This window comes from Agelaius phoeniceus, chromosome 5, assembly GCF_051311805.1.
Source record: "Agelaius phoeniceus isolate bAgePho1 chromosome 5, bAgePho1.hap1, whole genome shotgun sequence".
In the NCBI taxonomy this organism is placed as follows: Eukaryota; Metazoa; Chordata; class Aves; order Passeriformes; family Icteridae; genus Agelaius; species Agelaius phoeniceus.
The window spans coordinates 73742646-73764865 of record NC_135269.1 but is presented as its reverse complement, the minus strand read 5'-3'; the positions used below and the strand labels follow the sequence as shown (position 1 = coordinate 73764865).

Genomic DNA, 22220 nt, shown 5'->3' with positions numbered 1-22220 from the left:
TAATGGTGAAAGACAGAAATAGCTTCCAAATACAGCTTGTACTGTGTTAGTAACAGACTGTGTTTCCCTTTGCCAGCTGTGTGCATTTCTTGTGTCCTTCATCCATCCGGTCCACATTTGTGCTATTTTGACTATTTGTTGAATAATAGTTAATAATAGCACATTTGTGCTATTTTCTACCTGTTGTGAGTTAGTTTTTCAGCAGAACTATGGGTCTCTGGAAATAAAATTCCAAAGGCTCGGCTGTCATTATATAAGATGCCTTTCAAACCATTCCCCTGCCCTAATGGGCACCTGGCTGACTGCCTGGGGAGCTGTGTGCTCTGTGAGTGGGGACAGGTGGGCACTGTCCTTGTGCTGCTCCATCAGTGGGGACAGGTGGGCACTGTCCTTGTGCTGCTCCATCAATGGGGACAGGTGGGCACTGTCCTTGTGCTGCTCCATGAGTGGGGACAGGTGGGCACTGTCCTTGTGCTGCTCCATGAGTGGGGACAGGTGGGCACTGTCCTTGGGCTGCTCCATGAGTGGGGACAGGTGGGCACTGTCCTTGTGCTGCTCCATCAGTGGGGACAGGTGGGCACTGTCCTTGTGCTGCTGTGCCGTGTCCTGCTGCAGGTGCTAGTGCAGTCAGGCTGTTGTTGGGCAGAATGCAGGGTTAGGAACCTGCTGCTTGGCCTTCTGTTCAGCATTGGGAGGGAGATGACAGCCTCTGTGTGTCTGTACTGAGGATTTGCTGTGAAACTGGTTGTTAGTTAGAGCAAGGTCTGGCTCTCTGCAGCCTGCTCTGCTGGCCCATCCTGTCCACGGGGGGAAGATTAATGCTGTGTTTTATCTAATACATTCCTCTCTATCAGAGGGTTTGTTTATTACTGTGAAGTAGTAAGGTAAAAGTTGGTATTTGGAACCGGAGAAGCATTTTGAGTCATTCATCCACCTTCCAAGTGCCTGCAAGCTGTGAGCTGATAGATCAGTGGGAATGCACACACACCCACACACGCAGGCTTTTCAAAGGCACATATAAGCATTTGAACTGTTCTCTACTGCCCCTCTGTAGACAGTGGAAAAAACATGTTCCTTAGCATATGACTCACCTGCAACAAGGTAAATGTTGAAAATGGGTCAATGAAAACAACCCTGGGATTGTCCATTTCAATGTCTTCATTATAAAAAGAGTCCAGCTAAATAGCTTACATCTAAGTTTTATACTTGGACAGCTATTCCTACCATTTGTGCACCTGACCCATGGCTTTAGGCCAAGTAATATAGTAACCCAAACCCAGGTTAAGGCATCTAACAGTGAAAAGGTTCTTGTGGGGTTATTGGTTTGTTTGTGTGGTAGAGCCTAGCATAACTTTATTGGGAGAGCTCCAGGTTCTTTATCTGCTGGAGCAGTGAGGCGTAGACATGTGACTTCTCACCTTCTCTGCCTGGGTCAGTGAAAGGTTATGATACTGTGGTTAGTGCCTTTGAGGGAGTGAAGATGGAAGAGAAACCATCTCAAGGTGGAAAAGAAGTTGTTTAGGTCATTGCATCCATTGATCTGTTGATCTGCTGAGATATGTCTTAGTCAATTGCTTAACATCAAAATCAATCTCTTTTTCATTATTTATTTGTTTATTTATTTATTTTCATTAGGCTTCAGAGTTGTGTCCAAACTCTGACAGGTTTTACTTAGAGCTGGCAGAGCAGTAGACAACTAAGAGAGCTGTCTCCTCATACCAGGATCCTGGCTCAAAGCTCAGTGTTTTTTCTTCATCCCACAGAATAAGAATATTGGTGCTGAGGCAAAATTGCAAGACCTGTGGACTGTGGAAGCTCCAGCCTCTTATGTAGACTGCTCTTCTTCTACAGGTGAGGACACAGAATAAGGCATGTGACAAGAAAATGGTGAAAATTTGAGGAGTTTCAGGGACAAATTTGAAGCTTATTTAGAAGGAGGTGCTCTGAGGTCAGAATCTAAAGATTATAATTTACAGAAGGCAGAAAATATTTACGTGACGTAGACAAGAACATTCTAATGTGGGATGGGTAGGATATACCAGAGAGAAGAAAAACGTGGTTGCTAAAGTTAGAAAGAGAGAAGGGTTTGAAGGAGTGTTTTGTAGATGCAAAGATTGATGTGTAAGGCACAGAAGACAATTAAGATAAAATTAAGAACTGTGTGTTTCTCTGCAAGCCAGTAAATGTCTTTTTGTGTCTGGAATTCCATGCCACATCCCACATGGAAAAAAAAAAGCAGTCAAAACCAATCTGTTACTTGGTTCTCTTGTCTCTTTGCTCTTCATCCTTCTTCAGGGGTCAGGAGTGCTGTGTGCAGGTGATACAGCAAGCACAGGGGATTGCACAGAGCCATGCTGCAGCTGCAGTGTCTGAATTACTGGTTGGAGTTAAACCAAAACAGGATGTTTGTGCGCTGCATAGACTCAAACTCTGGGTTGTTTTCTTCTGTGCTTGGTTTGCTGCCTTTTTTTCTTTTTTTTTCTTTTTTTTTTAGTCTTTTCTCACCTTCCATAGAGGCTCTGGGCCCATTTTTTGTCCCTTCACTCTACCTACTGACTTTACCTGCAAATTGTTGCACTGATGGTGACAAGTGTTCCTTTTCTCACTAGGTGTGCCAGGAGAGCTGGTGAATTCTGAAATGCAAAAGCCTTTTGGTGACGCTTCCATGCTCTCTGAGGTACAAACGTAGTCCAAAACCCTTTTGGTCTCAGTATTGTATGCATTTCCAGATACAAAAACTTTAATTTAGTTTAGAAGCCTCAAAGAGTTGTCTCTTTTTAATCTCCTGTGACTTGAAGTGGTTGTTTCATTATGACAGCAGGCTTTTTAAGAGCAGGTCTCCTTTAATGGTTCCCCATAAACTGTTTCTGCCCTCCAAGTCTTTACAGTGCAGCACGTTGACTTATTGGTGGGCTGCTGATCCAAGCTGTCTGGGGAGGATTTTGAGTGCTTTTCTTTTGTAATCTGGTTTGGGGGATGGTAAGAAACTTAAAAATAGTAATTTGGAAAAAGCCAAGCACTTTGTTGCAGGTGCTTTGTCTAGCTTTCACTTTGGGCATGGACACAGATTGGAATATGGGTTTCTATCCTGCTTCTTTGCCATGTTAAATGCACAGATTGAACAGGGGACAAAAACCTCCTTACTCAGAGGCTATGAATAGGATGGCATGAAAATGTGAGTGGTTAAGTACACTAGAGGGCTTGTTAGAATCACAGGAGAACTTAAACAGTTCAGAGTTAGACTACTTGCAATCAGGAGAGAAGGGGGAAAAGGGAGTAGGAAGTTGTTGTTATGGTCTGATCCTGCAGCCAGAATCTTTCATGCTGCAACTTCAGAAACTGAAATTAGCAGAAGTGACCTGGGGAGTCACAGAATCACAGAATATTTGGGGTTGGAAGGGACCTCTGGAGGTCACCGAGTGCACCCCCACTGCCAAGACAGAGTCCCCTGTTATTAGCAGGGCTGCCATTTATTGCAGAAGCCAGCTTGAGACAGTTACAGAGCATGGAAAGCAGATACTTCCAGAAGTGGCCCTTTCACAGGATTCAAAAGAAAAATTATGCCTATTATTTTCTTTTAGGCAAGAACAGATGGCTTTACCAATAGAAGCAAGCAGTTTACTGAGGAAAGTTGTCCACCTGGAATTCTAGACTATATTGCTGCGGAGAAACAGAAGGAGCTGTCAGTTTTGCTGCTGGAACTGAAAGAAGCCCAAGAAGAAATAACTTTTCTGAAAAGCCAGCTCAAGGGCCCCAGTGCCCAAACTTCTGCAGGCAGCCAAACAGAAGCTAACGAGCTGGAAGAGAATTCACAGATACAGTGTCTGGAGAGGGAGGAGCAGAAGGCTTCAGATACACAGAGTGTCTTATTACTGAAAGAAACAGAAATGCAGAAAATTGGCTTTCTTCAGGAAAATGGAATCAGCTTCCAAGATGAGCCTCAGGGAAGCCCTGGCACCTCTCAGTCTCAAGAGCTGATCAAGTTACAAAACCAAATTACAGAACTGCAAATAATTCTGCAGAAATCAGAAGAATCCTTTAGGAAAGAACTAGGAGAAAAATGTGCAGAAATAAATAGGCTAAACCAGTTGGCTGAGGAATACAGGAAAAAATCAGAGGATCCTGACAGTACATTTTGTGTTTTGACTGATGAACAAGATCAGCTCTTGTGTCAGGGCAAAGAACTTTCTACCATAACAGAACTGAAGGAGCAAGTGAAGCAACTGGAGGAAGAGCTGGCTCTTTCAGAAAAGCAGAGACTGTCTGACAGTCAAAGCAGCCTTCTAAGAGAGCAAATCCAGAGCCTTAAAAATGAATTTAAATCCAAGGATATAAAAATTGAAGCTTTGCAAAAGGACTTGGATGAAGCACAACTTCAGCTTTCTGACCAGGACATACAATTAAAGGATCTGAGAAGCCAGGTTGAGACAAAGGAATGTGAAGTACTTGATCTAGGACAACTTTTGAGGAAGAATACAGCAGAGATGGAAGAGCTTTCCCACAAGTTAACCTTAAAGGGACACGAGGCAGCAAGCCTGGAACAGCTTGTTGCTGAGCACACCAGGTCTATAGAGAACCTGCAACAAGCCTTGCAGGAAAAGGACCGACAGATGGCAGAGATCAGTGTCAGCATGTCTGAGAAAATGGTCCAGCTGAATGAAGAGAAATTTGCTCTAGGAAATGAGCTGAAGAGTCTTAAGGAGCAGACAAGTCTGTTATTAAAATCCCAGGAAGAAAAAGAACAGAACATAGGAGCAAAAGATACATGTCTGAAGTGTGGGGTATCCAAGCAGCAGAATGAGACAGAAGCAGTGGGTAAAGAAAATGAGGAATTAGTAAATCAAGTTGAACTTCTGAGAAAAGAAAATGAGCAAGTAAAGCGGAAGCTGCAAGCAGTATTTGTGAACAGGAAGGAGCTTCTGAAGAAGGTAACCAGATTGGAGAATGAATTAGAACAACTGAGTAGAGAACAAAAATCAGAAACCTCAGTGGCTCAGGCAGCTGCAGGGGAGGAAGACATGAGAAGCATGATCAGCAAAGAAATGGGTCTTGAAAACCAGCCCCGTGAGGACTATCTAATTCAGCTGCTTTCTGAAAAGGAATCTGAGCTGCAGAGCATCCGGAAGGAAAAAGAAACTACTGAAGCACGACTGCAGGCAGTGATTGAGGAAATGAGGCAAAGCTTGCAAGATAAGGCAAACACTGCTTCAGTTAAAGATGAAATCATGGAGCATCAGACAATTCCTGACAAAGTAACTGAAACCAACGAAAGCCCAGAAGATGATGAAGAAAATGAGAAACATAGTTCAGCAGGTACAAATCTGGAAGAAAAACAAAAGTCTGCACTTGAAGAAAAGATTTCAGTTCTTGAACAAGAAAAAGAACAACTTCAAAAAAAACTTCAAGAAGCTCTCATATCTCGCAAAGACACTATTAAAAAGGCTCAAGAAAAAGACAGGCATCACAGAGAACAATTGAAACAGCAAAAAGATGATTACAACATCCTGCAAGAACAATTTGATCAGCAAAGCAAAGAGAAAGACAGTATCCAGGCTCAGCTCAGACAGCTCCAAGAGCAGAAAGGATCAACAGAGAGTATTTTTAGGAGTCAAGGTGGGTTGGATTCTTCATGCATAGAAGCAGAAGATACAGCAATTAACAAGCTTGTACAAGTTGCAGATATTTCTGAGGAAGAGTGGAAAAAACACCTTGACAAATTGCAGATGGAGAAAGAGAAATTGGAATGTAGTGTCAGCCATATGCAAAGGGAGCTTGCTCACAAATCAGAATTAATCTTTGATTTGCAACAGCACATAGCGCAGTTGTTTGTAGAGATAGAAGGGCTGAAGAGAACCTCCGACCAAGCTGAAGCTAAGGGAGCAAGTCTTCAGACAGAACTGGAGGAGAATCAAGGAAAAATTTCTGGAGCGGCCAGTCTGGAAGACTTGAAAATTCTTGTGCACCAAAAGGATGAAGAAATTGAATTCCTTAGCCAGCAGTTAAAGGAGAAAAGTGACACTCTCAATAATGTGCAGGCACGGTTGCTGGAAAAAGAGGAATCAGTCCAAAGATTGTGTAGTCAGTTGGAGGCTCAGGCTCAGGTGCATGAGGAACAAAACAAGCGACTACAAACAGAGATGCTTGAAATTCAGGAGAAGCAAGAGGACAATGCAGAAGCAGCTAAGCAGAAGAATCAAATGCAGAGAAAGTTGCAAGCAGCACTTATCTCTAGAAAAGAGGCGCTAAAGGAGAGCAAATCTCTAAAAGAAGAGCTGGCTAATGCTAAAATTACTATTGACAGTCTTTCTGTCAAGCTGACAAATATGGAAAGCCAAATATGTGGCCATGTTAAAGAAACAGATACCTTAACAGAAAAGTTAGCTTGCCTCACTGGAGAGCGAGAAAAAATTACTGCAGAAATTGATAAACTACTTGGAGAAAATCAGAATCTTGATGGATGCTGTAAAAACCTTACACTTACTCTGGATAGAGTTGTTCTAGAGAAGGAGAAGCTGGAGAAGGAGGTGGAATCGTTGAAGAGCTTTCAAGCCACTGAGAGTTCTGAATGGCAGGAGAAATACAAGGAGCTTCAGGGAGAATATGAAACTCTGCTGCAGTCATATGAGAATGTGAGTAATGAGGCTGAGCGAATTCAGCGTGTGTTGGAAACTGTTAGGCAGGAAAAGCAGGAAATTTTCATTCAGCTAAAAGGGGCTGAAGCAAAAAAACAGGAAACAGATAAGCAGCTACAAGAAGCTGAACAGAAAATTGATGAAATGAAGGAGAAAATGAGGAAATTTGCAAAATCAAAGCAACAAAAGATCCTGGAACTAGAGGAGGAGAATGAGAAGCTTAGAGCAGAGATGCATTTTACAAATGGAGAGCTGCACAGGACTGGAGAGAGCTTTACAAACACTAGCCTGAGAGAAGACCTGGAGTGCTCTAGGAGGGAGTGCCAGTCTCTTTCTACTCAGCTTGAGACAGTAATGGCTGAAAAGGAGTCTCTGAATCAAGAGATTGTGGACTTGAAGTGCCTTTTGCAGGTAACAGAGTCTAAGCTGAAGGAAAGCAGAGAACTTGTAGACAGGTGTGTTGCCCAGCAGACAGCGGAGGAAGAAACTGATAAGGCAGTTGCCACACCATCACCAGCGGAAGAGTCTGAAAATCAAGTGGACGTATCTTTTCGACCAGAGCCTCGTGCTGCAGAGCTGGAACAAGAGGCACTTGAAAGTGAGAGACCTTGTGAGGATCCTGGTCTCTTCAGACAGCAAATAGCTGAGCTCACCAAGCGAATCACAGAGATGGAAGATAATAGAAGGGCTTCAGAGCAACAGCTGGGTGACATCCGCAGGTGTGTTGAGACTTTAGCAGGTGAGAAAAGGGCTTTGGAGCACCAAATGGGAGAGAAAGTCCATGAAGTGAATGATTTGCAGGCTACGGTAGCAAAGATGGAGCAGAAGGTCCAAGAAGCCAGAGACGACCTCCTCAGAATGACAGCACTGAAGGATGCTCTAGAGGCTGAAAAGGATGACTTGGAAGAAAGGCTCATGAATCAGCTGGCAGAACTTAATGGAAGTATTGGAAACTATCAGCAAGATGCAACAGACTTCCAAATCAAAAATGATCAACTGAAACATGAGCTTCAGACTTTGCAGAGAATGATGCACGAACTGGAGGAGGAGAAAAGTCAGATGGCAAAGAAGAAAAGCGAAGCAAGTTCAGAAAAGCAAAAGGAATTTGTAGGAAAGCTAAAATGCAACTGGAGAGGAGAAAGCAGCACACATATAAAGGAGCTTCAAGAACTGCTGAAACAGAAACAGCAGGAGATTAAGCAGCTGCAGAAGGACTGTATCAAAAGCCAGGAAAAGAACAGTAGTTTAGAAAGAACTGTTAAAGCTCTGGAATTTCTGCAGAGTGAGACTCAGAAAGAGGTAGAAGCAGCCAAAGAAACTTCAGCTAAAGCAGTTGAAGACACAAAGAAAGCCCAGGCAGAGCTTGCTCGCTGCAGAGTAGTGTTGGATGACACTCAGAGTGAGGCAGCAAGGGTTTTAGCTGAGAGTATCAAAGTGAAGGAAGAGTTACAAGCAAACAAAGAGCAAATTAAAATTCAAATGAAGAAAAAGGATGAGGACTTTGAGAGAAGACTGGAACAGGAAAAAGACAAGCACTCAAAGGAGATCAAAAACATGGAAGCAAAGCTGGCAACATTGCAGAGAGAGAAGGACCATATGGAAACAACAGTTGGTGATCTGCAGGACTCCTTGAAGACAAAGGATCAAGAAGCCAAGCAACTGGAAGGCAATCTAAACAAAACACTCGCCCAGCTTGCAGCCTTCACCAGGAGCATGTCTTCTCTTCAGGATGATAGGGATAGAGTGATAGATGAATCAAAAACATGGGAGAAGAAATTCACTGAAACTATTCAAAAGAAGGAAGAAGAAATACGTTGGAAAGAGGAAGCTTGTACTGTGCTACAGGACCAGGTGAAACAAATGACCATGCGTGTGGAGGAACTCCAGACTCAAATATCCAGGTAAATAAGCTGTGTCAGGGGAGCTTTGTCAGGAAGCGGTTACTTTGCATTTGTTATCTGCACAAGGACATGAGGTGATCACTCTACAATAGTCCTTCTTCACATCCTTAGGATACCTGTGTTAAATCTGTTCTCTGTGGCAAGCACTCACCATCTGATTACTCTCCAGAGTATTTCAAATTTCAGATTAATTAAAGAGTTTCTTTTGCACCGAGTTTTTGCACTGAGAAGTCAAGAGAGCATTGGGATATGTAATTCCAGTTTAGTCCCAAAATAAATTTTGTGGGGAAGATGGAGCTATGGAAACCTATCAAAATATGTATACAGCTGTGTATTTCCAAAATTCAAAACCGAACGATTCTAAAATGAGTAAAATGGTTTTTTATATATGCTGTATCTTTGTATGATGAAGCATTAAATGGCCATTAAAGGTGCCAGAACAGCAATTTCATTGTGGGGTGGCATGGAGTTGTTTTTATTGTTAGCTACAATGGATGAGAGAAGTAATTGAGAGAAGTAATGTAATGACAGGGGGTGATAACATCCAGTGTTTAAGTGAACACTTTTTTCAGTATTGACATGAACAACTTTAAAAGAATATATTCCCCTGCCACCACCCCTTTAAGGCAGTAGTACACTCAGAACTTTAAAAGATATCTTGAATTTTACATTGAGATATATTTCTAGCTTGCTTTCTTTAATTAAAACAAATTCTGTGGCTTTTCTAAATTAGTATAAGAACAGAATTAGTGTGGCTTTAGATACTGAGATACTTTGTGGATTTTTGACCAACTTAATCTTTTCTTTTCAGGCTGGAATGCAACAAGAAAGACTGGGAGGTTGATTTCAGGAAGGAGATTCAGCATCATCAAAAGACATGTGAAATGTTGCAGGAGGAAAAAAAAGAGCTTTTGACTCAGCTTGAAGGGTCTCAGGAACTGTACAGCAAGTCTCAGAATGAACAGCAGGAGCTGGAGTCAGAAATCAGCAGCCTAAGAGACCAGCTTGCTGACTTACAGAATTCCTTCACCAAATGTGAGCTGGCCAGGGAAGAGCTGGGGACTGTGATCAAGCAACAAGAGATGAGTATCCAGAATTTTAAACTCAACTGTGAGCAGCTTGAAGCTGACCTGCAGGCTTCCAAGGACCTAACAAATAAGCTGCATGAAGAAATTAGTGCCAAAGATCAAAAGATCATGAGTTTGCTGTCTGCCAAAGAAGAAGCAGTAGTGGCTGCTCTAGCTGAATTACAGCAGCAACATTCTGAAGAGATGAAAGAGTTGGAGTGCAGGCTAAGTAAGGAGGAAGACAATAAAAAAGCCTTGGAAAATGAGAAGAACAAATTTCTTGACCAACTCAATCATCTCACTGAAAAGATGAAGATAAGCAGAGAAGAAAGTAAGCAGCAGAAGGCACAACTGGACTCCTTCACCAAGTCCATGTCATCTCTGCAGGATGACCGAGACCGCATCCTGAGGGACTACAAGCAGCTCGAGGAACGCCATCTTGGTATAATCTTGGAAAAAGACCAGCTAATTCAAGAGGCTGCTGCTGAAAACAACAAGCTCAAGGAAGAAATTAGAAGTTTCCATGGCCAGATGGATGACCTCAACTCTGAGAATGCCAAGCTGAATGCAGAGTTGGTGCGCTACAGAGAAGACCTTAACCAAGTGATTTCAATAAAAGACTCCCAACAGAAGCAACTTCTTAAAATACAGCTTCAGCGGATCCAAACTCTGGAAAATGAGAAGGCAACCATAGAAACACAGCTGAAAGAGTCTGAGCGTACTCAGGATGACCTCAGGAAGTGCATGGAAGCCTTAAGAGAGGATAAAGCCAGTATGTCTCAAGAGATTGACACTCTTAGGTCCTCTCTGTCGCGGGTGCAGAGTGAGATGGCAGCATTACATGAGGGGAGTCCCATCGTGGAGTGTCAGGCAGAACTGAAGGCTCGAGAGAAAGAGGTACAGCAACTGAATCATGAGCTTTCCCTCTCCCAGAAAAGAATAAGAGAACTTGAAGGGGATCTAGACTGTGTTCAGAGGGATGCAGCCAAGAGAGTGGGAGAAGCTGAGGACAGGCTTCGGAAGGAACTGAAGCACCTGCATCACGACGCAGGGATAATGAGGAACGAAACCGAGACAGCTGAAGAGAGAGTAGCAGAGTTGGCACGGGACTTGATGGAAATGGAACAGAAATTGCTTGAAGTCACAGATGAAAACAAAGATCTCAGAGCTCAAATTCAGTCTTTTGGGAGGTCCATGAGCTCTCTTCAGGATAGCCGAGACCAGGCCAATGAAGAGCTTCATCTTTTGAAACAGAAATATTCTACAGACTTAGAGGAACAAAAGAGTCTAGTGCAGACTCTTCAGAAACAGATGGGTCAGCTACAAGAGGAGCAACGTTCCACTGTCAGGGACCGAGATATGGTCAGGTCTGAGCTGACAGAACTGCAGAAGGCTATTGATGAAAGAGGTCTCTTGGCCCAGATTGAGGAACTTAATCAGCAGCTCAGAGCTAAAGATGATGAGCTTCTCCACTTGTCTTTGGAATTGGAAGGCTCTTCCAACCAAGTCAAATCTTTCTCCAAGGCTATGGCAAGCCTGCAGAATGACCGAGACCGTCTGCTGAATGAGTTGGACAAAACGCGTAAGATCGAAGAAGTGAAACAACAAGCAGAAGGGAGCATTTCCGCCACTGCTTTGGAAGTGCAGAGTCTGAAGAAGGCACTGGCCTCCTTGCAGAGTGACAGAGACAGAGTAGTAAGTCCATGTTCTCTCTTCCTGCTCTTATTTTAAGCACCAGAGGAGGTTTGGATCTTCAAGTCTTAAAATTCAGCACTCTTATGTCTGGTAATTGCAATATGGTGATGCATAGATCAGGCTGCATCTTCATGGAATCACAGAATAGTTGAGATTCAAAGGGTCTTCTGGAGATCTTCTAGAGATCTTCTAGTCCAACCCTCCTGCACAAACAAGGCTTGCTGGAATAGGCTGCTTGTACAATGTCCTGTTGAATTTTTAATATCTCAATAAGTAAACATTCCACAGCTTCTCTGGCCAACCTGTTTTTTCATGTATCTGGAAACAGTTTCCAGAATTAGTTTCTCCCTCACTTTCCCGGGGATGGAGATGAGGCTGACCAGACTACAGGTGCACAATTCTCCATTCTTGCCCTTCTTGTAGGTAGGGATGACATTTGCTTTCTTCCAGTCTTCAGGAACCTCTTGGGTCACCATGACCTTTCAAAGGTAATGGAGTTGCCTCCCGATGACCTTAGCATTTGTGGGCATGCTCCATCAGACCCCATGAATCTGGTATGGACCATCTGTATTATTTTCTCTGGCAGGGAGGCTGTGATTCCATTGTTAACTTCCAAGGGTGGTTTCTCTGTTAGCTTGGTTTAAAATATGAAATCATGGGAATAAGGTCCTTATTAACCTGCATAGTTCACATCTGTGTCAGCTCATTTGATTTGCCTTAGATTTCTAAGAGACTAGAACAAAGGCTTGAGTTTTCTCCTCCTCTTGGCATCTGACTTTCAAAGCAGATACAAGACATTGCAGATTTCTTCTGACATTCTTGCCTGCACACTGGATGTGTCTGTGTTTGTATGGTCTCTGGCACAGTGCAGCCCAGCAACTTCCAGAGTTCTCCTTGCTGGTCAGGAGACAAACTCTGACAGTCATGTCCCACTGCCACTCACTGAGCACTGTCCTGTCTCCAAAGTCAGCCATGTCTTCTTGTCTTCAAAAACAATTGCAGTGATGCATGTGTAACAACAACTTATTTCTGATTATACCTGACTGGAATTGGAGAGCCAAAAGGATTTCACTTATCAGTTTCCTGGTATGCTTAACCAGCTCCTTCTGGGTCACTTAGTTTTCCTCTGAGTAAGATAATTATTATTGTAGTCTGGAGTCTTTTTGTTAGTGTATTTCATATCTTCATGGGAGGGCTCAAAACACACTGCCCTCATTACCAGTTGAATTGTCTGAGGGCTTTTTTCTGAGCAGTTTTTAGTGCACTGCTGTATTTGATTCCGTTTTTAGTTCCTCTATTGTCTGAATGTCACCCTTTTCTCCCTCCAGACACCACAGTAAGAAAAGCTCTTAAACAGTTCTAAGTAATAAATCTGATGCTTGCTCAGCTGTCACATAATGGTGTTTCTCTTTAATCCCAGGTAAGAGAGCTGGAGAATCTGCAGCAGCAATACATCCTTGTTGGGGTGGAAGCTGCTGAGAATTCTCGCCTAAAGGCACAGCTGCAGCAGTGGGAGCAAGAGGCAGACAAACAGCTTCGTCTGCAAGAGCAGCTGAGGCAGGAAGGAGCTGTGTACCAGCAGGAGCTCCAGCGGCTCAGGTGAGCTGTCTGTCTGCTTCCTGCCTTGGCGAGGTTGCCGATGTGTTTGTTTCTCTCAAAGGGCGGTTGTGGGCAGAGGTGGAGGGAATGCTGAGAACCTCACCTGGCACAGGTGACACTGAGCACCCTGCCCTGGCCAGGAGAGGACCTGGGATTCCCTCACCCAGCTTCTGCCTCAGAAGTACAGCCCAGCAGCTTGGAGGTCAATGCCTGTGTGAAATAGATCAGGGATGTTTTTGTTTTATTTCCTTCATCCAGCGGTGGTCAGTATCATCTGTTGGAGAGGAAACTGAGGCTGTTTCTTGTATTGGAATTTATGTATATGATCACAGTACTCTCCATTCCAGGCTGCTGCTGAACACCCTTTATTATCCCACTGATAGCATAGTTTAGAGCATACTAATTTTGTATGGCTGTCTAATCCTATCTTTCACTTGCTCTATGTCTTCTAGTTTGTTCTTTTTAACTCTGTAATTCAAGTCTAGTAAATTGTCTTCTCCAACTGGACTAAAACTAGTCAGACAAATATGCTCTGTTCTGAAAACAGGGGGAAATGCTTTCAGATATTTCAGAGATCCATTTAAGAATGCCTGAGGCTGGAATGAAAAGGGTGGGATTTTCTTTGTGGAAATGTCTATGGCTTATCTTTGTCCAGAGTGATATAAAAACTTGTAGTTCTCTCTCTCCCCCCTACCCCCACTCTGACCCTCAAATTAACACTGCAGATCTCATAAAGTTTGAAGCATCTTACAAATTTTATTTATCCTGACAAAAGAACAGGAGGTTTATTTCATGTGCAGCTTTTACACTGTACATGAAGTGATGGCCTCAGGTTGGTGTGGCACTGTGGGTCTGGTGCAGAGAAATTATTATGGGGACAAGTGGCATTGCCAGTGACTTCCTTGACAAAACTCCATAGAGTGAGATCAAAACAATGTTCAGAAACACAGAAAGTGTGAAAAAGTCGCCCTAGGACAGCATGGAACAATCCAAAGGGTTCAACCAAATACAGAAAACTTCCTTAAACCTGCTTTTAAGGTTCCTGTACTTAAGTGTGTTGTTTTGGCTTGGCTTGGTTATAAAACTTTGTGTCCAGCAAGAGGTGGTGCTTGAATCACCCTTGGCTCATTCTTAGCTGGCTACCTGGTCATCCTAAGTCATACTGGCAACTTCCTTGTAACTTCCCTTGTTTATGCTGGGCAGACAGGAGAAGAACTCCTGGGAAAAGCAGAGCAGCAGCATGAAGGAGCAGTACCTGATGGCCATTGCAGAGAAGGACAGGGAGCTGAGCCATTTACAAAGGATCACACAGGAAATGAGGCTGCCCTTCAGCAAGGCTCAAGCCGTAGAGGAACAGCACCAAAGCAAGGTGGGTGGAAAGATACAGATTCTTTACTGGAAATGTGAAGCTTGAAACTCAACCAGAAGAGGATGTGTTGCCTGTACCCAGCTCCTGCAGACTGCAACATTGGGTGTGGTTGTGAGGCCTCCAAAGATAATACCAAGAGTCTAACTTGCATCACTGGAAGTTGTAGAAATTATGGCATATCCTTAAGTGCTCTTCATTAAATTCCTGGTTTCCAGTGTTTCAAGAAAGAGGGTAAAAGAGACAGGGCTTCCTAGGCACCTTGGGTCCTTTGGAGCAGCATGGAACTTCTCAGGTGTGTATTCTGGCTGGTTTAGAATTGCCCTCTTGCACTGTCTTTGAATCTAAGATTTTCTGTCTTAGTTAACATTTTAATGTCAGATCTTCATTTTTAAGTTTTCCATTGAATTTTTCTTGCTGTTTTTACTGTAACAGGGATCTACAATCCTGGTTCAAGTCCAGAGAGGCTGAGGCTTGAACACTGCACCTTCTCTCTTATTCCCCCTGTATACAGTCCTAAAAGTGGAGTGGAATGTGTTTGGTATTTTGTTTGTGTAGGGAAGGCTGCATGCACAATGCAGTGCATCAGAGCCATGACAGAACTCTCCCACCCATGTCTGCAGTGTCCCAGTGGTTTATGTCAGTGGAGGGGGCAGCAAATCTTCTTTATCCCTTGATACACCCATGCATATATGCAAAGCAAAAGCTTGAACAATGTTCATGTGATGCTTTCCAGGAGGATTCTTCAGTGCTGGCCTTCTGGTCTTTGTTGATTAGATCAGTGTGGACATTACTTTAGGGTTTTGTTTGTTTTTTCTTTTCTCATTCATGTGCCTTTTTTTTTCTTCCTGTGTTGCAAACAGCTTTAAGACAACTTTTGAGCAGGACCCATCATATGTGCAAGTTTGGTGATCTTTCCTGACTGTTTGTATTTTCAGATGGCTTTTAGGATATTTCTGTTTATTCCCCATTTGCTCTTTTGCCTGAGCAGATCAAATTCCAGGTCTAGTAATAATGTTATGTTTGACCTTGGAATACTGAAAAGAGAGGAGAAACACAAGAGCGAGTTGTCACATCAGCAATATATTTTCCATTGTTCTTTCCTTGGCAGATTTCTCCAGAAGTCCTGAAAGGGGACTTTTCAAGCCTAGAAGCAGAGATGAAACACCTCCAGGCCCAGCTAAGTGACAGTCTGAAAGAACTGCACCAGAAAGAGCTCAGAATTCAGCAGTTAAACAGCAAGGTACTGATACATCTTATACTTGCTTGCAGTCAGGGACAAGGAATGTGGGGAGGGTTTGGCTGGAATAGGGCTCAGGAATCAGGAATGAATCTGTCCTTGTTGCAGTGTGATGCCATTTCCTGTTTCAGCTATCCCAGTAGTTTCCCAGGTGTGCCAATACCTTCTCCCTTCCCCTCCCCCTTGCCTCCTTGCTAAATGCTGTCAGTCAATCTTATCATTCCAGCAGGGCCTCGTGTGTTTGGCAAAAGTTCAAAAGATGCCCCTCAGCCCTGGGGTCATTGGCCTGTCCAAGTGTCATTGTCCCCTGGGCCTTGCCCCCCTCCCACCTGGCTGGTGGCTCACCTGTGCCTTCCCTCCCCCTGCCCCCGAGCTTAAAAGACACAGAGACCATGTGGTCAGGATTCTGTGGAGCTGTTACCAAGATTCAGACAAATGTGACTCTGGAATAAATTCTGGATTAAACCCTCTGCAGAATCTGTCTCCTTTTCCTCTTCACCTAGCCTGGAGCCTTTCCACCAGAGGTAAACTGAGTTTCTACCATGCCTGGACTTGTTCCGAGTGCAAGCTGCAACTTCCAGCCAGCCAAAGGTGTCTCTGAGGTGAAACACCACAGCTGCCGCCTTTGGCCCAGCAGCTAGGGTCAGAGGAGCCCAGGCACGTCCCGCCTGGTAATATTGGGATTTTATTACAATATGTCCTTGCAGGCATTCAATGAAGTAACACAAAATCAGAAATACATCTCTCAGAAAAGCAGTGTTAGAATCACAGTGATGGATTCACTGCTGCTGAACAGGGCTGGCACAGCAGCAGAGCCCATCACCCATGTCCTGCACTGCTCTCCCTCAGTGAGCAGCTGTGAGAGCCAGAGCTCTGCAGAGGGAAGCCATGAGTGGGACAGCTGTTCTGGATGGAGCAGAAGGACATCCAGGCCTCAGGCAGATCCCATCCAGCAGGCTCAGGGACAGGGTCTGAACCAGCAGCTTTTCTGCCACTGCCGTTCAGTGCCCTTTCTCCCAGGTGACCAAAGGGAGAAAGGAGGAGAGAAGAAGGCGGGGGAGGAAAAAAAGAGGTGACAGAAGGGGAGAGGGGAGGAGAGAGGACAGATGGAGGGGACAGTGGGGGAAAGAAGTTGAATGGGGGAGATGAAGGCCAAAAGGACCAGAGAGTGAGACCGTATGAAGAAAGTTTTTTGCAGATTCCATGTCTTATTTCCAGGAGCACTTCCTAGCCTCCTGCTTTCTGGGCTGCTGAAGGAAGTCCCTCCTTGGGAAGGCTAGCTCATCATCTTCACTTCTGCCTGCCAGCTTGAAACTTCCTGCATTTCAGTGCAGAATCACAATCGGTCAATTCCCACACTGAAATGGAAGACCCAGAATTTATTCATCTTCAGAAAGAGAGCTGGGTTCAAGGAGAAAATGAGAATATAAAATAATAATTCACTGATGATATTTCTGAAAGGTTTAGGTCAATATCAGCACTTTAGAAATCTTTTTCTGGACGTGTAGTATTCTGTACATCTCTTTGATGTTTTGAGACTCCTGTTGCAAAAACCTTTGCCACAAGCTACTCTTGGAGATTGTCACTGATCTTTTGACATTAGTGATGGGCAGTGAGGCAGTTATGTGTTCTTAAGAGAACTCTTACCCTCAACTAGACAGAGAACAATTTTGCTTTCACAAAATCAATTTCTTTGCTTGCTGATTGTATTCTTTTCTCAGCTATCTCAGGTTTTTGAGGAGAAAAATGCCCTCTCCCTCCAGCTCCGAGGGAGCAGTCGGGGCACCTATGAGAGCCATCAGCACTACAGCGAGGTCCTGAACCGCTGCCTGGTGCTTGAGAGGCAGCTCCAGGAGCTGCAGGCTGCAGACAAGAGCATGGTAAGGGGGCCAGGCTTGCTGCACAGTGGGGAAAAGCTCACTTCAAGTGGCTCTGTGAACTGTCCAGCATTGTAGTGGCTGTGTGTCCTCTTGATTCAGTGCAGTTTGCAGTATGTTCCTGTGTTCTTTCAGGAGCTGTTTGCAACAGATGCTGCTCCAGGAGCACCCCAAGAAAAGAATGAGTCACAGAGAGGCACTTACACACCTGAACTGCAGGAGCTGCAGCTGAGGTAAAGAAAGTCTGAGAAAACAGGGGTGGGGATGTTGGTCCTGTGGAGGCCTTGAGGCTAGTGATGAGCCTGATGCCTTTACTCTGCACCAGAGTGTTGGGAAAACTCAGTCCCACACCAGGATCTTGTGGACTTGGGGGAACTGTTGTATGCACTTAGTAGCTGTCATTAGTTATCTCTTTGGATTAGAGCTTCAAAAAAACACAAGGATAACATAGAGCAGCAATGCCAGCCAAACCAGCATCTTGGATCTGGTAGGCTGCATCCTCAGTAGCTGCTGAAGTATATCAATGGTCCTGGTCTCAGGGTTGTAGACTGAGATTGTGTCTGGAATTGAGATGTAGCACAGGATTCCTTGTAACCTTCTGAAACTAAGATCTAGCACATGATTCCTCAAACCCTTTCAAAATAATTTTCAGAAGGTGGACCCATGGTGACAGAGGCAGGGAACTCCTTTCTGATGCGAAACTGAAGCTTCAAGAGATTTATCTTCTCTCATGTTTTCCAAATAGTTTATATATAGTAAAGATGATTAAGTCTCCTCTGTGAGCTGGGAGGTAATTTGAGTCTGTTCACACACTGCATCAGTGAATACAATAGAAACACAATGGTCCATGATTTGTGCCTTTTTGGCATATGCTGTGTTACTTTCTGACAGGTTGTCTGAAACAGAACGCTTACATAGCAGCATAAAGCAGGATATGAAGTATTTGGAGGAGCAGCTGGAGGAAGAGCGGGACCGTCGTCTTGCTGCAGAGGAGGCTCTTTTTGCAGCACAGGATCAGATCAGGAGGTGAGGCAGCTTGAGCAAACAAACACTATCACCACAGAAGTGTGCTGGTTCTAGCTGTTTTTCATATGCACTTCATCATATCCTTCTGTCAAATGGCACTGGTGGCAGAGAGACAGCTACCGTGTCTGTGGCAGAATCACAGAAAGGTTGAGGGTGGGGGTCCGAAGGGGTGGAGGTTGAGGGGCCTCCAGAGACCATGTGGCCCAGCCCCCTGCTCAGCCTAGACCCAGTTGCCCAGGACCCTGTCCAGATGGTGTTGAGCATCTCCAAAGAGGAAGACATCACAACCTCCCTGGGCTACTGTTCCTTCAATTGTAGGCAGATAGGATGAGACAAATGATTAGACATGAAGACAAGTTCTGTCTAGAAATTAGATGCCAACTTGCTCAATTAGTTAAATTAACTACCAGAAAATACAATTTGGAGACTGAGAATTGGGTGCAGGCTGAAGAGGCATTCTCATGCTTCCAGGGGATTTGTCTGCTCAGTAAGCACCTGTCTGTCATGGCTGAAACAGTTTTGACTTGAAGAATGTCACTAATTTTTAATGTATTGCCAATTAACATCAACTTTTCGTTAATTTGGTTCTTGAGAAACAATTAAACACTTAGGAGAAAGGACTTTTGTCCACTTTTCCCAGGCTTAGTTTCAGCCCAGCCCTCTGTGCTGCCCCGTGCCCACTCTCCAGCACTGCTGTCTGCACTGCACAGGGCTCTGCCCATCTCAGGGCACTGCATGGATGCCCTGAGAGTCAGCAGAGCAAAGGCAGCTGATCTGGACTAGGTGTTGGGATTAGGATGCAGTGAGCAGCAGGTTCAAAACGCTTGATTCTCCTCATTGACTATGGAGGGGGTTTTAGCACATGACCTGATTGTAGGCACATGTGCTGTGCATTTCCTGGTAGTTCAATAACTGGAGTTATGGACTAGTAGAGTCTTTTACATGAAAACAATGCCTTTCTTCTGACACACTTGCTGATTTAGCCAAAAAATAATGGTCTGTATGGAAGAATTCTGGATGAAGTTCCCTGGTAATTGCTACAAGGTTTGGACAACTATAGCTCCTTCTGGCATTAAAGTCTATAAAAGCCTCCTGCAGCTGATCTCACTAATAAACCATAGCTCCAGGATGTGACTACTACCTCTGTCACTAGAAAATAGGAAGAACCAGCACTATTGCAGCCAGAACTGGCTTCCAAAATAATTTCATAGAATTTAAAGCATACAGATGTATTAGCTGCCCTGGCTTTTTTCAAGTCACACTATAAAATTTCACTTGAAAGGAAGAAAGACTCCTGCTAGCTGGGCCACCCTGTTCTTTTGCTCAATGTGAGCTCAGGAGGCATGAGACCTGTTCAAATGGAACCAGCTCTTGGCAAGTGAAACCAGGGTTTGCTTGCAGGGGTTGTTTCCTTTTTTGAGAAATAACTTCTTTCCTAAGCTTGATTGCAGTGTTGATTTGGGGCATCATAATAAAAAACTGAATTTCATATTTGTTGTGGCAGGTTGCAGTCAAGTGAGTGGTCATCTTCCTTAAGTGCCAGCATTGATATGACTCCAGGTCACGAGCAGTCCTTGCTGATCGACTCCATGGACAATAATTCCAGCAGAGTAAGAATTTAACATTCACAGCTGTCAATATGTGAGCCCCAGCTGCTTCAAGAAACTGTGAACCCACAGCACTTTAGTTCCTCTGTAGACACACATAAATCAGTCGAGGACTGTGTAGTTTTTCTGTTCTCACCATGCTGGAAACAAAACTGGCTGGGGCTGGTTCATGGACAGCCTGCAGAGAGCAGGGGAAGGGGAGCATTTCCTGAGGATTGCCCTAGTGTTAGGACCTGACAGTGGAGCAATTTGGGGAAGGTTTATGCTCATTAGCCTAAACAAACTTATCTCCATGGTCTGGAGAGTTCTGAATGAAGGCAGCTGGGGCCACAGCCACTCCTTGTAGTGACTGCTCTCTCTTTACTCTTCCAGAGCCGGAGTACTCCTGGACTGCGACGCCTGTTGCGCTCTCTCTTCCGCTCCCGGGCCCACTTGCCCCTGCTGGTGGCCACGTATCTGCTTGCTCTCCATGTCCTGCTCTTCCTGTGCTTCACAGGCCACCTGTGAACAGGAGTGGCAGCTTTTCCTCAGCCTCAGCCCTGTGCATGCTGAGGGCCTGCACGCCCTCACAGAAGGGCAGCACTTGTCCCAGCTGCAGCCTTTCCCAAACCAGCCCTGAAGCAGCAGCTGCCCCCAGCCCCTGCTGCCAGTGCTGGTGCTGGGGGCAGCTGCTCCCAGGAGATCTGCCCTTCCCTTGGTATTTCTATGAGAGTTGTTCGTTTTCTGAGCCAGGGTTGTGCTGCAAGCCTCAAGGACAGCATCTGTTCCTGTACCTGGAAGCTGTACCACTCATTTTAGATGGTATTGTGCTGCAGTAGGAATAAGAAAAATACTCTTGAGTTGCTGCAGTTCTTCAGCACTTCTACAACTGCACAATCTTCCCCCTCTTAGGCTGAATCCATAAGTGGGGTTGGGGGAACATTGTAGCTGGATATAAGAGAATTGTCTTCCCTTTCTTCCACCCCTTAGATTTGCTCCATGGCTCAGAGCTGTCTGAAATGCATATCCTAAGGAAGTAATAGGCACTTTAAGGAATGTGAATTTTAAAATCATGTTTCCTGCTCAGTTGCATCTCCTGTTGAAGAAGGGCCAAAATTAGTATATCTGGCCCTGGTGAGCATTCCATTTAAAATCAGTCATATGTCTGCCCTGAAAAGTCTGTAAAATAATGCCAGTAGTTCAGTTATTTAAAATGAATAGGAAACATGAAACCTTTTAGCTCTTAAGTTAAAAATCCTCCTATTTATAGCATTTGTGCACCTCTTATGATGGAAGGTGCTGCCTTACCTCTAGTAGAGCAGCCCTGCTCCTGCCTTCTCATCCACTAAATACTCGTCACGAGACTGAACCTGCACAGGCTGTGTTGAAGGGGTGCATAATGTGCTGTGTGGGCCCAAAGCAAATGCAGAAACTCCAGAAATAAACTCTTTCCCTTGTGCTGAGGAAGGAGCCAGAATTTAAAACCTTCTGGTTTTAGAACCCTCTGGTGTAGAAAGCTGGTGCTGGTGTTGGGGCATGTTTGGACCCAAATCAAATGATGCAAATGGACTGAATCTTTTATGATATATGGAAATATGGATATAGTTCCATTTGTTTTCTGAAAACCTCCTGGATTTGAGACTGCCCTCTTCCAAAAGGAGAATGTTGAATGCAAAGGAAGTTCAGTGGCATTTGCTGCCAGATCCTGAGTGGTCGTTTCATTCAGAATACTGGCCAGGAGAATCCTATCTGCCTCTCAGTAGAGCATTAACAGTCACATTTTTCCCATGGGAAAGAGGTAGTTCTTTTGATATTGGTGGTAAACTAAGCTGCTCTAGCCAGTGCAGAAAGCCTGTTTGAGGGTGGATTGATTTCACTGGTAGCTGAACCAGCTGGATCTCTGGCAGGTCCAGAGCACTGGCACTAGATATCCTCTTGTGGACTGTCTGTGATTATCAGCGTGAACTTCCTCTAACTATGTCAAATTCAATGACCAAATAGTTTGTCTATATCTTCCTGGGGTAAGAACTCCTGTATGTATAATAAAGTTTATTTTTCAGATGGAGTTTGTGTAACATTGCCATGTAACTGCAAGTGGAGGGTGTAGTGCTGCTGTATCAGCACACCTTGTGGGACACGGTGGGACTGCAGGTCTCCTTTGTGTGCACTGCCTTGTGTGATCGCTGCACAAGCTGTTTCTTTATACAATGGGAATGCCTAGGTGATGACCT

The 22220-nt window shown here is 44.4% G+C and overlaps 1 protein-coding gene across 4 annotated transcripts in view; it reads left to right on the top strand.

The window, feature by feature from the left end:
• GOLGB1 (golgin B1) overlaps positions 1–22054 on the top strand; it is a 41229-nt gene extending 19175 nt beyond the window's left edge. For 3 of the 4 annotated variants that reach the window (XM_077179361.1, XM_054632399.2, XM_077179360.1), the window contains 12 exons: positions 1764–1851; positions 2610–2677; positions 3582–8533; positions 9345–11295; positions 12716–12894; positions 14098–14263; positions 15372–15503; positions 17222–17380; positions 17513–17610; positions 18269–18403; positions 19908–20013; positions 20383–20661. In XM_077179361.1, coding sequence (XP_077035476.1) covers positions 1764–1851; positions 2610–2677; positions 3582–8533; positions 9345–11295; positions 12716–12894; positions 14098–14263; positions 15372–15503; positions 17222–17380; positions 17513–17610; positions 18269–18403; positions 19908–20013; positions 20383–20517 — 8169 coding nt within the window. In that variant the 3' untranslated portion in view covers positions 20518–20661. The other variant, XR_013182533.1, reaches the window with a different exon arrangement.
• The last annotated feature ends 166 nt before the right edge of the window (positions 22055–22220 follow it).